The sequence below is a fragment of the Oncorhynchus mykiss genome, chromosome 6 (assembly GCF_057628025.1).
Source record: "Oncorhynchus mykiss isolate SJ-2025 chromosome 6, ASM5762802v1, whole genome shotgun sequence".
Taxonomy (NCBI): Eukaryota; Metazoa; Chordata; class Actinopteri; order Salmoniformes; family Salmonidae; genus Oncorhynchus; species Oncorhynchus mykiss.
This window is the reverse complement of record NC_143027.1, coordinates 15,143,859-15,159,469: the sequence shown is the minus strand read 5'-3', so window position 1 is coordinate 15,159,469 and position 15,611 is coordinate 15,143,859. Positions and strand designations below refer to the sequence as shown.

General features: G+C 40.7%; 1 protein-coding gene across 3 annotated transcripts in view; it reads left to right on the top strand.

Annotated features, from left to right (window-relative positions):
- Positions 1–15,611, top strand: part of LOC110525311 (EGF-like repeat and discoidin I-like domain-containing protein 3) — a 203,109-nt gene that overhangs the window by 105,581 nt on the left and 81,917 nt on the right. For all 3 annotated transcript variants that reach the window (XM_036979442.2, XM_036979443.2, XM_021605324.3), the window contains one exon: positions 6,591–6,704. In XM_036979442.2, coding sequence (XP_036835337.1) covers positions 6,591–6,704 — 114 coding nt within the window. The remainder of the gene's footprint in view (positions 1–6,590; positions 6,705–15,611) is intronic.

Here is a 15,611-nt window from a genome sequence, read left to right as displayed (position 1 = left end):
TGCTTGTTTGTTCATTTCACAGCTAATAATATGTTAGTCAGTGGGGGACAGGGTGTCTAACTGGGTGCTCTCATTTCAATCACGGTGCCCCTCGCATGGACGGATAATTAGCTCTAATTGTCCTTTGGTGCCATCACAGAGCACTGTTACAGACAAGGTCTCCAACAGGAAATGTGCTCTACTCACCTCGGCAGTGTTACAGGGTTTCACTGGATTCCTTTCAAACAAATATTATCACACTATTAGAGTCACTTTGCTGGGTATTGACAACAATGATCAGCAACATGTGTTGGTAATTGTATGTCATCATGCCAAAATATCACTTGGACATATCAGAAAGGTGTTTCATGCATGATTTAATCCTAGTCATCATGAATGGAATCGGTTGAAAACTGTGGGACACAGCCTAGTTGAATAGAGCCCTTGTCTACTCCTTTACTATGTCTTTGCAAACTGAGCAGTTGGTCAGGTCTGTTTCAGGGTGGCAGGTAGTCTAGTGGTTGAAAGCATTGGGCCAATCCCTGAGCAGACGAAGTGAATAATCTGCTGATGTGCCCTTGAGCAAGATGCTTTACTCTAATTGCTCCTGGTTAAGAGTGTCGGCTAAATGACTACAATGTTTCCCCACTCCCGAAGTTCAAAGAGGAATTGTGTCACCTATTATGCATAATCGAACAGAACTGAACCCTGAGATGTGCTTTTGATCAATTTATTCTGCAGTTTAGCAGGACTCCACAGCCCCCTACCTACCTACCTACCACGTGAGGCCAATATCAATGTCTATGTCTATTGTGGTAACATTGAAAGCCCTTGTCTTTCTCAATTTGGACATATGGTCCAGATGAAATGCTTTTCAAAATATAACGTTGTCTTTGTTTCCCGGCAGGGTGCATGTTCTGTCTGATTCTACTCAGTTATGGAGGACTTGTCTTTATTCGTTTCAGTGCTTTCAGTGCTTTCACCGTCAGGTTGAGAAGGTTCATCTCCGCAGAGGTATTCTCTCCATCATCATGACTGGTGCTCCATAGGTCTATGTGCTCTTTGAATATAATAGGAAATAAATTGAATGTTAGCCTATAATGAGTACTAATGTGTTCCCATAACGGTGTCTGAAACATTGTCAAGGTAGCACATGTAAACTTCACATGCCACAATAGACAGACATGTCAATATGGATGTGATGTTCCTCAACTTTCAGAATGCAGTATTGCAACAGTCTCATCACACTGCTAACTAAGAATTCAATTCAGATATAGACAGAAAACCCTAATTTGGAATTTTGATAGTAAGTGGTGGGCTTGGCCAAATGCCATCAGCTGATGTGAGGTAATGTGTGTTATGGATGTGTTAGCTTGGATACTGCACTTAGATGACAAAATTGCCAAAAAGAATAGAATCAGCTCACCAGATTTTAGTCTATGATTTGACTATTAAATGTTCAATCTTTCTTTAGAATTTTTTTTTTCCCAAGGGAATAGTTTCAACACATTCAAATGAGAGTTCAGTTCACGTAACAGGGTTGACCTTAAAATGAGGGAAATATGTAAATGAATCACTAATCTTCAGAATTTACTTTATCAAAGCAACACAAAAAACTAGGGATTTACAATGATGGTGAAATGAGTAAGTGGGTTAAAATCTTCCTAGATGTGACACAGGTTTGACAGAGGGGCAGTCAAAATACAGATTTTTGGCAAGATTCTTGGTCTCAGTAAGATTTTAAGTCAGAAGTTTACATACACCTTAGGCAAATACATTTCAACTCAGTTTTTCACAATTCCAAACATTTAATCCTAGTAAAAATTCCCTGCCTTAGGTCAGTTAGGATCACCACTTTATTTTAAGAATGTGAAATGTCAGAATAATAGATTGATAGAGAAAAATATTTATTTCAGCTTTTATTTCTTTCATCACATTCCCAGTGAGTCAGAAGTTTACATACACTTGATTATGATTTGGTAGCATTGCCTTTAAATCGTGTAATTAACTTGGGTCAAACGTTTCGGTTAGCCTTCCACGAGCTTCCCACAATAAGTTAGGTGAATTTTGTCCCATTCCTCCTGACAGAGCTGGTGTAACTGAGTCAGGTTTGTAGGCCTCCTTGCTCGCACATGCATTTTCAGTTCTGCCCACAATGTTCTATAGGAATGAGGTCAGGGCTTAGTGATTGCCACTCCAATACCTTGACATTGTTGTCCTTAAGCCATTTTGCCATAACTTTGGAAGTATGCTTGGGGTCATTGTCCATTTGGAAGACCCATTTGCGACCAAGCTTTAATTTCCTGACTGATGTCTTGTGATGTTGCTTCAATATATCCACGTACTTTTCCATCTATTTTGTGAAGTGCCCCAGAACCACCTGCAGCAAAGCACCCCCACAACATGATGCTGCCACCCCCGTGTTTCACGGTTGGGAGGGTTTTCTTCGGCTTGCAAGCCTCCCCCTTTTTCCTCCAAACATAAGGATGGTCATTATGGCCAAACAGTTCTATTTTTGTTTCATCAGACCAGAGGACATTTCTCCAAAAAGTATGATCTTTGTCCCCATGTGTAGTTGCAAACAACAGACTGGCTTTTTTATGGCGGTTTTGGAGCAGTGGCTTCTTCCTTGCTGAGCGGCCTTTCAGATTATGTCGATATTGGACTCGTTTTACTGTGGATACAGATACTTTGGTACCTGTTTCCTCCAGCATCTTCACAAGGTCCTTTGCTGATGTTCTGGGTTTGATTTGCACTTTTCGCACCAAAGTACATTCATTTTTAGGAGACAGAATGCGTCTCCTTCCTGAGCGGTATGACGGCTGCGTGGTCCCATGATGTTTATACTTGCGTACTATTGTTTGTACAGATGAACGTGGTACCTTCAGGCATTTGAAAATAGCTCCCAAGGATGAACCAGACTTGTGGTCTACAATTTTTTTTCTGAGCTCTTGGCTGATTTTCTTTTCATTTTCCGATGATATCAAGCAAATAGGCACTGAGTTTGAAGATAGGCCTTGAAATACATCCACAGGTACACCTCCAATTGACTTAAATTATGTACATTCAGAATCAGAAGCTTCTAAAGCCATGACATCATTTTCTGGAATTTTCCTAGCTGTTTAATGGCACAGTCAACTTAGTGTATGTAAACGTCTGACCCACTGGACTTGTGATACAGTGAATTATAAGTGAAATAATCTGTTTGTAAACAATTGTTGGAAAAATTACTTGTGTTATGCACAAATTAGATGTCCTAACCAACTTACCAAAACCATAGTTTGTTAACAAGAGATTTGTGGAGTGGTTGAAAAACAAATTAATGACTCCAACCTAAGTGTATGTAAACTCCCGACTTCAACTGTTTATAAAAAAATGTCTGATTTAAATTTAAAAAAAATGTAAAGTCAATGTTCATGCACAATTTCTTTTTAAAATGTCAAAGGTACTCTTTTCACGGAATGACCCACCAATGTCTATGTTTGTAGTGGCAACAGTGAAAGCCCTTGTCTTTCTCACTTTAGACATATGGTCCAGATGATATGCTTTTTTCAAAATATAATGTTATTCTCTTTGTTCCCCTGTGGTGTGCATGTTCCAGCTGATTCTGCTCAGTTATGGAGGGCTTATCTTTATTCGTTTCAGTGCTTGAATTCTCATCACTGTCAGGTTGAGAAGGTTCATCTCAGCAGGGGTATTCTCTCCATCATCACATGCATCATATGAGTAGGGGGCTACTGTGACTGATGCTCCACATATATATGTGCTCTTTGAATATCACAGTGTAATCTGTGCCTATATGAGGGCCACACGTGTTCCCAGAATGATGTCTGGAACATTGTCTGGGACACACCTGGAACACGGTAGCATTTTCAAACGGCACATGCCACTATAGACATAGGCATACCTTTGTGAATGTGACGCTCCGCAACTTTTAGAACACAGTATCGAATTTGTCTTTCAAATGTCTTGTCACGCTGCTAAATAGACAAACCTTAATTTGGAGTTTTGATTGTATGCTGTGGGCTTGGCCAAATGTCATCAGCTGATCCGAGTGCATGTGTGCTATTATGGATGTATTAGCAAGGATACTGCACTTAGATGTGGAAGATAACATCTCAGAAAATCATCAGAATAACATCCTAACAGGCTTATATTTGTGTCCTTAAGCTTGCAGAGTTTGTTCCATAATCATTAATTCAGTGTTTATTAGTCACTGAAGAGTAGGGCATGCTTTAGAGTGGGATTAAGTGTCTTAGTACTCACTTTACTAGAGGGGGAAATGAGACCTTTGCTTATGTGTATGTTTCCAAATGCCAAGTTATGGATTCTTCTCAAAATCTATTCCAACCTTTTTCTTGTGTGCATGAGACTGGCAGGATGCCATAAAGTGGATTCCTTTATGAGATCTCCTGTCGTGAAACACATCCGGTTCACAGTAGGTTATTCTCAGCAGGACTTTGCCCCAAACGCTATCTGACGTCAGTATCAGATCACAGACATAGCAAACAGACTGTGGACCAATAGGGAATTTTTAGAATGTAAACAGTACAGCACTGATTTTGATCTGCCTCTAAAGAACATGATGGCTGACATGTGTCACTGTTCTGTGATCTGTAGATGAAATGGCATGAGACCAGATAGTTCCAGCTAGATTGAAGATGTGTACATTCCTTACTACCTAATGTACTGTACATTCTTTACATTGCATAGCTCAAGTCTACACAGTAGTGGTGCAGTAGCCTGCTACAGTGCCTTGCAAATGTATTTATCCCCCTTGGCATTTTTCCTATATTGTTGCATTAAAACCTGTAATTTAAATTGATTTGTATTTGTATTTCATGTAATGGACATACACAAAATAGTCCAAATTGGTGAAGTGAAATTAAGCAATTACTTGTTTCAAAAGATTATAACAAAAAAAAAAAAACTGAAAAGAGGTGCGTGCATATGTATTCACCCCCTTTGCAACCAATTACCTTCATAAGTCACATAATTAGTTAAATAAAGTCCACCTGTGTGCAATCTAAGTGTCACATGATCTGCCACATGATCTCAGTGTATATATATACACCTGTTCTGAGAGGCCCCAGAGTCTGCAACACCCCTAAGCAAGGGGCACCACCAAGCAAGCGGCACCATGAAGACCAAGGAGCTCTCCAGTCAGGGACAAAATTGTGGAGAAGTACAGATCAGGGTTGGGTTATAAAAAAATATCAGAAACTTTGAACATACCACGGAGCACCATTAAATCCATTATTAAAGAATGGAAAGAATATGGTACCACAACAAACCTGCCAAGAGAGGGCCGCCCACCAAAACTCACCGACTAGGCAAGGAGGGCATTAATCAGAGAGGCAAAAAAGAGACCAAAGATAACCCTGAAGGAGCTGCAAAGGTCCACAGCGGAGATTGGAGTATCTGTATATAGGACCACTTTAAGCTGTACACTCCACAGAGCTGGGCTTTACAGAAGAGTGGCCAGAAAAAAAAGCCATTGCTTAAAGAAAAAAAACGAGAAAATGTGTTTGGTGTTCGCCAAAAGGCATATGAGAGACTCCCCAAACATATGGAAGAAGGTACTCTGGTCAGATGAGACTAAAATTGAGCTTTTTGGCCCTCAAGGAAAACGTTATGTCTAGCGCAAACCGAACACCTCTCATCACCCTGAGAACATCATCCCATCAGTGAAACATGGTGGTGAAAGCATCATGCTGTGGGGAATTTTTTCATCAGCAGAGACTGGGAAACTGGTCAGAATTGAAGGAATGATGGATGGCGCTAAATACAGGGAAATACTTGAGGGAAACCTGTTTCAGTCTTCCTGAGATTTGAGAATGGGACAGAGGTTCACCTTCCAGCAGGACAACGACCCTATGCATACTGCTAAAGCAACATACGACTGGTTTAATCAAAGCCCAGACCTCAATCCAATTGAGAATATGTGGTATGACTTAAAGATTGCTGTACACCAGCGGAACCCATCCAACTTGAAGGAGCTGGAACGGTTTTGCCTTGAAGAATGGGCAAAAATCCCAGTGGCTAGATGTGCCAAACTTATAGAGACCTACCCCAAGAGACTTGCAGCTGTAATTCCTGCAAAAGGTGTCTCTACAAAGTATTGACTTTGGGGGGATGAATAGTTATGCAACCTCAAGTCTTTTTTTTTGGTCTTGTTTCTTGTTTGCTTCACAATAAAAAATATTTTGCATCTTCAAAGTGGTAGGAATGTTGTGTAAATCAAATGATACAACCTCCCCCAAAATCTATTTTAATTCCAGGTTGTAAGGCAACAAAATAGGAAAAATGCCAAGGGGGTTGAATACTTTCGCAAGCCACTGTATATATGTTTGTTGAAAGTCCCAAACTTAAATTGGTGGGTAGCATTAACGGTCGATCCCAGGAAACCATTTGATTTATTAGCTTCAGGAAGCCAGCCGCTCCATCTCAGCGAAAGCATCTTGGGGAGGCAGAATCAAGTATCAAATGGAGCAAATTCAATAAATATTCCCCACGAATGCAAATTAATTGGAACCATGTCCTGCTAATTGCAAACATTTCTGCTTCAAAGATATTAATGTGCCTCTTTTCTGTTTTCTTGGCTCTTACAGATGTTAACGAATGCGAGAGAGACCCGTGTAAAAATGGGGGCATCTGCACAGATCTGGTTGCCAACTACTCGTGCGAATGCCCCGGGGAGTACATGGGAAGGAACTGCCAATACAGTAAGTGCTGTATTTTTCTCTTATTTTCTCTTCTCTTTTATGATCAGCCTTGCCTGGCTCTTCTCTTTTATGATCAGCCTTGCCTGGTGTACAGAACAGTTGGTAACTAGTGCTGGCAAACAGGGCAAAAACATTATTTAATTTTGTTTCTTTGTTTCTTTTCTTTGTTTCTTACCTTCTTTCTGTATCTAAATCCACAAGGGTCTGTATCTGTGTTTTGTGGAAATTGTTGTGAGGATTCTGGGTTGTTCGAGATGAGACTGACTTGGACAAAGGCTCCTCCATGATTGCAGACAATCAATGGGGCAGACCTTGCACAACACACATGAACACACATACGCATCCATGCAACCACACACACACACACACACACACACACACACACACACACACACACACACACACACACACACACACACACACACACACACACACACACACACACACACACACACACACACACACACACACACACACACACACACACACACAGATTCTTAGATTCTTAACCTTACCCACATACTCTGCTTTCACCAGACATATTCCCTCTTTGGGGACATTAACAATACTTACACTTTCTCTTAAAGTTACAACAATGTGCTAGTTTTGAGTAGTCCAGTGGTAGCTGAACTGAATTTTTTGTAATACAGTCATGTCATTGGACCAACTTTTGGCACCGTCTGGTAGAGATTTTCTAAAAAAGAAGCCTGAATATGTTGCTAGTGACTGGCCATGTCCGAATACCCGTACTTGCGTTCTAGGCTTTGAGAGTGTATGCCCTGCTGCTAGTTGTTAAGCTAGTGCTCCTGCTACCTGTCTCTCCTTAACTTGTTGACCGGTGTTTTGGCTCACTGCCCTGAAATTTACTGCTTGCTTCTACATCACCACTTGTATAGTGTATGTGCAGCCAGGAACCATACAATGAGCAAGTCCTCTGCTTTCTCTCCGTTTGCCATACTGGTCTGTGACTCAGGTGTGTGTTGCTTGTGCTTTTGCCATTTCACGGGCTATGCTTGTTTCAGGAGGCAGGGTGAGGCTTTATTTGTGAACCCACTGTAGTTTATAGCAATTTTTTTTTGTAAATTGCCACTGACCAGCAATTAGAGTTTTTTGATCTTCAGTCTAATACAGTGATTGGAGAACTATTCAAAACAATGTCACTGTCACTCCCTGACCGTAGAGAGCTTTTTATGTTTCTATTTTGGTGTGGTCAGGGTGTGATTTGGGTGGGCATTCTATGTTCCTTTTTCTATGTTTTGTATTTCTTTGTTTTGGCCGGGTATGGTTCTCAATCAGGGACAGCTGTCTATCGTTGTCTCTGATTGGGAACCATACTTAGGTAGCTTTTTCCCACATGGTTTTTGTGGGTAGTTATTTTCTGTTTAGTGTTTGCACCTTGGTTTAATTTATTCTCTTGTTATTTTGTATTAGTGTTCAGTTCAATAAAAAAACATGAACACTTTCCACGCTGCGCTTTGGTCCGACTACTCTTCCTCATCCAACAACGAAAACCGTGACAGTCACTGTCATGGTTCTATGCATCTCTCGATGAACAAAACTTTTCAACTTTTCAACTTTTCAAAGATTAGGAGCCATGCTCAGAAGATGTTTGTACTGTTTGGGTCAACCTATGTATGTGAACAGACATTTTTGTTGATGAAATATAACATGTCAAGGCACAGATTATCTCTTACTGACTCTCACTTCTCAGCAATCCTGCACATAGCGATGTCAGAAACTATACCTGACTTCACTGCTCTAGTCAATGCCTAATCAGAGTTTTCACTTCTTCACTCCTTCACTGATTGAGTAGTTTAAATGTAATGTTGAGCTTTTTCTCTTTCTTTTGTTTTTGTGCATAACCATTAAGAAGAGTTCTGCCCATGGTGCTGAATGCACAGTGTACTTTTCTCTCTGTGTAGTTCATTGCATGTTTAATAATGAAAATACCTACCAAAAGAAGAACATGGATGTGGTTTATTTCTGTGCATGTTAAAAAAGTTAAATAAGTAACATTTCTGGATGTGATTTACAGTAGATATCTGTCAACACAGTCATACACATGATGTATAATCCTGTAATATGAATCTGGCCGCGATGGCAAAAATATATTCTAATATGGCACTCCATGGAAAATAATTGCCCGGGCCTGCTGTAGACTGTCCTTGATAGAGTTGGTTATTGATGCTTGCCGATGGTTTCATAATTATCTCAATGACAGAACTCAGGCCATCAAGGTATAAAGGGTCACATCAGAATTCATTGAGATACATAAAGGAGTGCCCCAAGGTTCCTTACTCGGCCCACTACTGTTTTCAATCTATATACATAGCATAGGTAATGCTGTAAAAATAATATATTAATTTCTATGCAGATGATACTGTGTTGTATTCCATTGCCCCATTGGTTGGCCAAGCCTTTTCACATTTTAAGTCTAATTTCCAAGCACTGCATGGGTCCTTTTGGATTCAAAGTTAGTGCTAAATGCAAACAAAACAATGCTTTTATTAGGTCCTATATCCCAGATTTAAATGAATTTGTAATGACTAGTTTGAACGGTACACAAATTGATCAAGTTCCTTCCTACAAATATCTTGGTGTATGGCTTGATGACAAACTGTCATTTAAGGAACATATCACTGTGCTGGTAAAGAAGTTGAAGTTCAAGGTTGGTTTCTTTTCCAGAAACAAAGCATGCCTGACTTTGTTAATCGGAAGGAAATTGTCCAGGCCCTGGGAATATTATCTATATGCATGCAGCAGCATCTACACTTAAACCACTAGATGCTGTTTTCAATTGTGCCCTTAGGTGTATTACTAGTGATGGTTATAGAAGTGTGTTGGGCATCTTTGTATTTAAGGAGAGAGCATATTTTTCTTGTGTTTATCTACAAAGCACTAATGCAGGAACTTCCTATGTATCTATCATCATTAATTCAATTTGGACGTATAAATTACCAAACAGGGTCTCAGGGTTGGACAACACTGGGGGCCCCTTCGGTCTCCATAGATTTGGGAAAAGCAGATGAAGTTTTTTTGCTCCCTTTATGTGGAACAACTTCCATAGCTCTCTGAATTAAGATGTTCTGTTCCCCCTTGGACAGTTCAGAGTGATGATCAGAGATCTCTATGTTCATAAATGTGTCTGTTTTTCTTAATATGTTTTGTAATTTTGCAATTTTGTATATTGTGTTTGATGTATTTATGCAGGGCTCATCTGTAAAACAGACCCTAGTGTCTGTATGTGATTGCTCTTTTTATGCAGGGCTCATCTGTAAAACAGACCCTAGTGTCAGTATGACTTCACTGTCAAAACAAACAATACAATTCTAGACATTTTGGGTATGCAATTTAAAAAAATATTTATAGTATGTTAAATATAGCAAAATGTGTGTGCTTTAAATACCAGGATGTCATATTACTTTTGGCTTTTCATCTCGTATAATTCGTTGCAAACTTTTAAGGAAGATAATTGTCTTTTGAGACAGACATGTGTTTGACAATAGCTGATAATCAATTGAGGGGATGCACTGTACCAAAATGAATGAATGGCGGGAATCAAAGTGATTTCGCATTAGATGATGTATTCTCAGTAGGATGAGCCTAGTATGCTGATATTTGTTGATTAATGCAATTGTTTTTACGAAACAGTATGTTCTAAATAGTATGTATTATGATTAGTACACAATATGCAGTTTAGGTAATAGTAGGCAAGACAGATTTCAGACAAAGACAATATATGTGCAGTCAAGTACAGCTCCTGTCAGTACTGAAGTTCTCGTTGAAAAAAATAAGACCACGCACAATTACCCTTTTTTAAATATATTTTTTATAAGCATCTATATGTAAATTACAGCTACACGCTGGATACCATTTCCACCATCATTTGTTGGTCTCTTTGACGCACTCAGAGCTACAGTTCTCATATATTTGGTTTTGTATGAATTTGAACTGATTCAAGAGCAGACAAAAGTTGACTTTTGGAATCAGGCGAGGATTGGGAGCCTTGAACTATTTTCTAACCTGGCTCCTGTGTTTCGGCCACAGCCACTGCTTAGAAGAAAGCTGTTTGATGGATTAGTTCAAGTCTGTACTCGCCAGATAGCAGAGTCCTTTTCCAACAGAGGGAAATGTGCCTCAGCATTTACCGTCTGTAAACAACTTCATCTAGATATGCACCAGAAATCAACATCTTTATGTTTGCATTTTGTGAAGGCCCCAAGTGTGAAAGTTCATTTTTTACGTTATCATCATGAAATAGTCGCTGTCTGAACAATTTCTTCTGGAGCAATAACAACACTATTGTAATGTAGAGCAGGGATGGACAACTTTAGTGGGGGTGGGGGCCACAAATCTGAACTCATCATGAGGGGGCCGCAGTGGTCCACAGATCTGCACACCCACATCCACATGCCATCAGAACCGACCCTTGCCTTTTGGGGGCCCTAAGTGAAATGTTATTTTCATGAATCTTTACAATATAGCCAATTTTGACTTTGCAGCTGGCCCATCTAGCGGAAATCGCTCAGTTCTGCCTCCAGGACAAAACTCATCCCAATAAACATCAACCTGCTCTGTGAAGCATGTGGAAAGGAAATCCATAATAAAGTCTTTGAAATACATATCATCCATGTGAATAAACCAACCACTAAACTAATTGCCCGAGGGGCGAAACTCAAGGGCTTGTCATTGTAAATCAATCAGGCAATCTTCATCAGTTGAAAAGCAATTATTGGAAATGAACAACTATACTTGTCTGCGATTTGTCACCACACATTCACTAATGGCAATGACATAGGGCAACTAGAGTGTCAACCAATTGAATGCCTTGAACCAAAAAAATGTACAAATATAAAATGTATACCTCCAACCAGACCAATTGCAAACCCTGTCTTTGATTTGGATAAAAGCTGGAGATCAGAGGTGGAGAAATACTTATTAAACTCTGAGCTATTCTGAGAGCAGTAGGGTGAGAGAGGGAGTACCAGAGATGTTTATTTTATTATTTCCATGGCTGCACAGAATGAGAGGACTGCTCACTGTCTCTCTCATCTTCAGAAGTGGCTTGTTTTTCCAAACCCTGGAGCCTGTTGGCTCAAAAAGACCTTGTTCATTCATTAAGCCATTTCTGGGAATTTCTAGGAGTTCAGTTGGAACTCACGCTGGTGAATGCCCACTGGCAAAGTGTGTGTGCGTGCACAGGTGTTTGTTTGTGTGTGTGAGAGCCTGCATCAAGCCGGTGGGCATTCACAGGAAATTAGTCAAACTTAACTTTTTGAATGTTAGTGCAATCATATTCACACCGCAGAATGGGTTTTCATTCTCTCCCCAGTCCTCCAGTCTTCCTTCTCATTAGTATTGCTGCGGTGGCCTTAATTTCAGTGTGGCTCTAATTTGTTGGGGCTGTAGGTAAGCCTTGTGGGAGATTTATTCAGCTGTCACATGGTAGCGATGTCGGCGTTAGGGATGTGTGTGCTGTCGGGGGGGCTGAAGTATGCACAGGGAGCAGCAAGCTGAGGCCTAGGGCCTCCAGCCACAGCTGCCCTGCACTGATGGACGCATGGCTGGCAGACAGATCATTAAAGGAGCCCTGTTATCTCCACAAGGTGAACGTTGCCACAGAGTTGCCGTAGCATTGTTATAGCATTGCTGCTAGGGTTGCTGCTAGGTTTGGTAGAGAATTGCTACAACATTGTTACAGTGTTTATACACAGAGTTGTTACAGATTGTCTAAAGCAATAGTATTGATAAAGTGTTGGAGCATTTGCTAAGGCTTAGTTGCTACAGTGTTTCTTCAGTGTTATAGAATGGCTTCCCTGGCAGTACAGTTGGGGGGGGGGGGGGGGGGGGGGGGGGGTTGAACTGGACTAGCGCTTTAAAAAAAATGTTTTTAAAATATGCTCAACTGTAGTATCTGTGGTCACAACACTAATTCAGATATCTGGCATTAAAATGGCATTATAATTTTAAAAAATTGTGATTAATCATATCAGCTATACATTAGGACTATTATACAAATCCAGGTGCTATATCGAGTCATAACATAAAGGGTAGGTAATGTCAAGGGGGAAAAAACATGCTAAAATAAATCAGCCTCAGAAGACAAGTTCTTTGTAGTGAAGATTGAATAACAGAATGTAGAGAGCGACAGGAAACGAGAAAATACAAGGCATATTGTTTCGACATTATTGAACTCTGAGTTACGGACGCAGCTCAGGAAAAGAGTCCTTGTTAAAACTTGTCATGAATATAGGTGTCATAAGTTTATCCTGTGATGTGCTTTTTTTATTCCACCCAAACCGTCTTTTGATTGAGGGATGAAAGGATGAAGAAAAAACAGATTCCCTGCTCTGGCATAACAAGATTGAGAGGGTTTCTGCGGTGTACCTCAGAAAGGCAGCCTTTCGTAAACATTAGTATTCATGGATTTGAATCCAGGGGATTGGCCAGAGATTGCCAACCTGCAAATGAAATTGGGATTGTATGTCAACACAATGGAGCATTAGCAATGCTTAGCCATCACTTTAATATTAATCTTTGATAAGACAGGTTCCCTCACCGGTCCCCTCAAACCATTTCATTTTTTTAGTTCAAATTTTAGCAAAGAAGCTATTTCTTCTCCCTCCAAAAAGATAGGTTATTTAGAAAATAACCTTTTTCCATCAATAGTTTTCTGTTTGTAGAGGCAGACGACCAGGCAAAGCTGACAAGAGCACAGATGGAGTTGAGATACCAGATTTGAGCAAACACAAAAGCCTTTTGGAGACACTGACATCGCTCACTTGCCAATGTACTCATTTGCTCTTTCAATGGATTGACCTTCTGGCATGCCAGGATAAGTTCTTACCATACTACCCCTAATATACAGCAGGTGGACTTATGACCATATGACACATAGGGTGTTTCTCAAAATGCATACAACCGTGCTCCGAGCACGGAGGGTCGGAGTATGAATCCAAATCAATGTATGCAAAACGGAGCAAGGAGGGCACTTCTCGAATGTGTACTCTGTTTATACATATTTTGAAGCATGCATCGATGCAAGCTTCAACGGAAAGTATGCACGAAAATATGACGCAACAATGTAAAAACACATTTTCTTGAAGTCAATGAGCCATTATTTGAGCTGAAGCGAGAGAATATACCCTCCGACTTCGGAATTAAATATTACAAAATTACATCTCGTATGTTGCCTGACTACAATATTTTCTCTTGATAATTTAATAAATACATGCTGTGCTAATTTTGGAATGGTTACCTGCCTACAATACAATACCCACTGTGTAGTGTGCATAGGTTATAAGCCCATAGTAAGTCAATAGAGCTAGCTAATACCATTAGCTAGCCAGATAGCCGCAAAGAATTGTTAGCTAGCTACCCACGAATAATCTACTATGGATTACATTGGCTTTAGGTCATATTTGCCTGTTTTACTGTCTGGTTAGCAACATTATCACAATTCACATATTAAGTCAAATGTTTGCTTTGTATATATCGTTTCATCTTTATTGCCATTATCCTAGCTAGAAGAAGGAATGTTCTTTGAATGGATAAGTCCATGGTAAGTCAGTAGGGCTAACTGGCTAGCTAGATAGCCACGAATAATTGACCTACCTTGCATAATGATCTACCTTGCGTAACATTAGTTGTAGATAATTTTTGCCTGTTTAACTGGTTAGCTGGCTAGCTAGATTACGATTAAAATATATCTAGCTAATAATTATGAAGTAAAATGTTTGCTTAGTGTATATCTTGTTTCATCTCCATGTTTGCCATTGTCCTGGCTGGAAGAAGGTTCAGTGAATGGGGAATGCGAATGCTTCTCAAATGAAATGTTTTTTTTACTCCTTTTTCTCCCCAATTGGTAGTTATAGTCTTGTCCCATCGCTGCAACTCCACTACGGACTTGGGAGAGGCGAAGATCGAGAGCCATGTGTCCTCCGAAACACCACCCTGCCTTCTTGAAACACTGCTTGCTTAGCCCGGAAGCCAGCCGCACCAATATGTCGGATGAAACACCGTTCAACTGGGGACCGAAATCAGCATGCATACGCCCGGCCCGCCACAAGGAGTCACTAGAGCGCGGCCGGCCAATCCCTCCCCTAACCCAGGTGACTCCTGGGACAATTGTGCGCTGCCTCATTGGTCTCCTGGTCACGGCTGGCTGTGACATAGCCTGGTATCAAATCCGGGTCTGTAGTGACGCCTCAAGCACTGCGATACAGTGCCTTAGACTGCTGCGCCACTCAAGGAGGCCATCAAATGAAATGTTTCATGCGTTCTCCACACTCTCGTCCTCACAAGAACGTACTCAAGAGAATGCACTTGGAGCATGAAAGTGTGGAGCACAGTAGTATGCATATTGAGAAACACCCAGAACACATACAGTCTATGAGCTGTTTGATGATGAATCAACCAGAGAAAGAGAATGGAGTGAGTTATCAGACTGGAATACAGACAGGGATGGTGTCCCCAAGGCTGTCCACCAATCATTACACACACACACACACACACACACACACACACACACACACACACACACACACACACACACACACACACACACACACACACACACACACACACACACACACACACACACACACACAGAGAGAGAGAGAGAGAGACTATTCCTGAGGACAATTCTCAGACATCACCGGCTCCCTGCTTTCCTAGCTACGTTGTTACAGCAACTGTATCTACTGTTGGTGTTGTTTTCGAAAGTGCCATTGCGTCTCCCACAACAGTGTTTATTACTTGATAATAAGGGTCTAAGACTGAGGAGCAGGCCGTTTACTTTGGGCAACTTATTCATCCTAGCTACTCAATACTGCCCCCCAGCAATAAGAAGTTAAAGATCTCATCCAGGCCTGCCTGTTTGACTCCAAGTACCTTGATTGCTGTGGT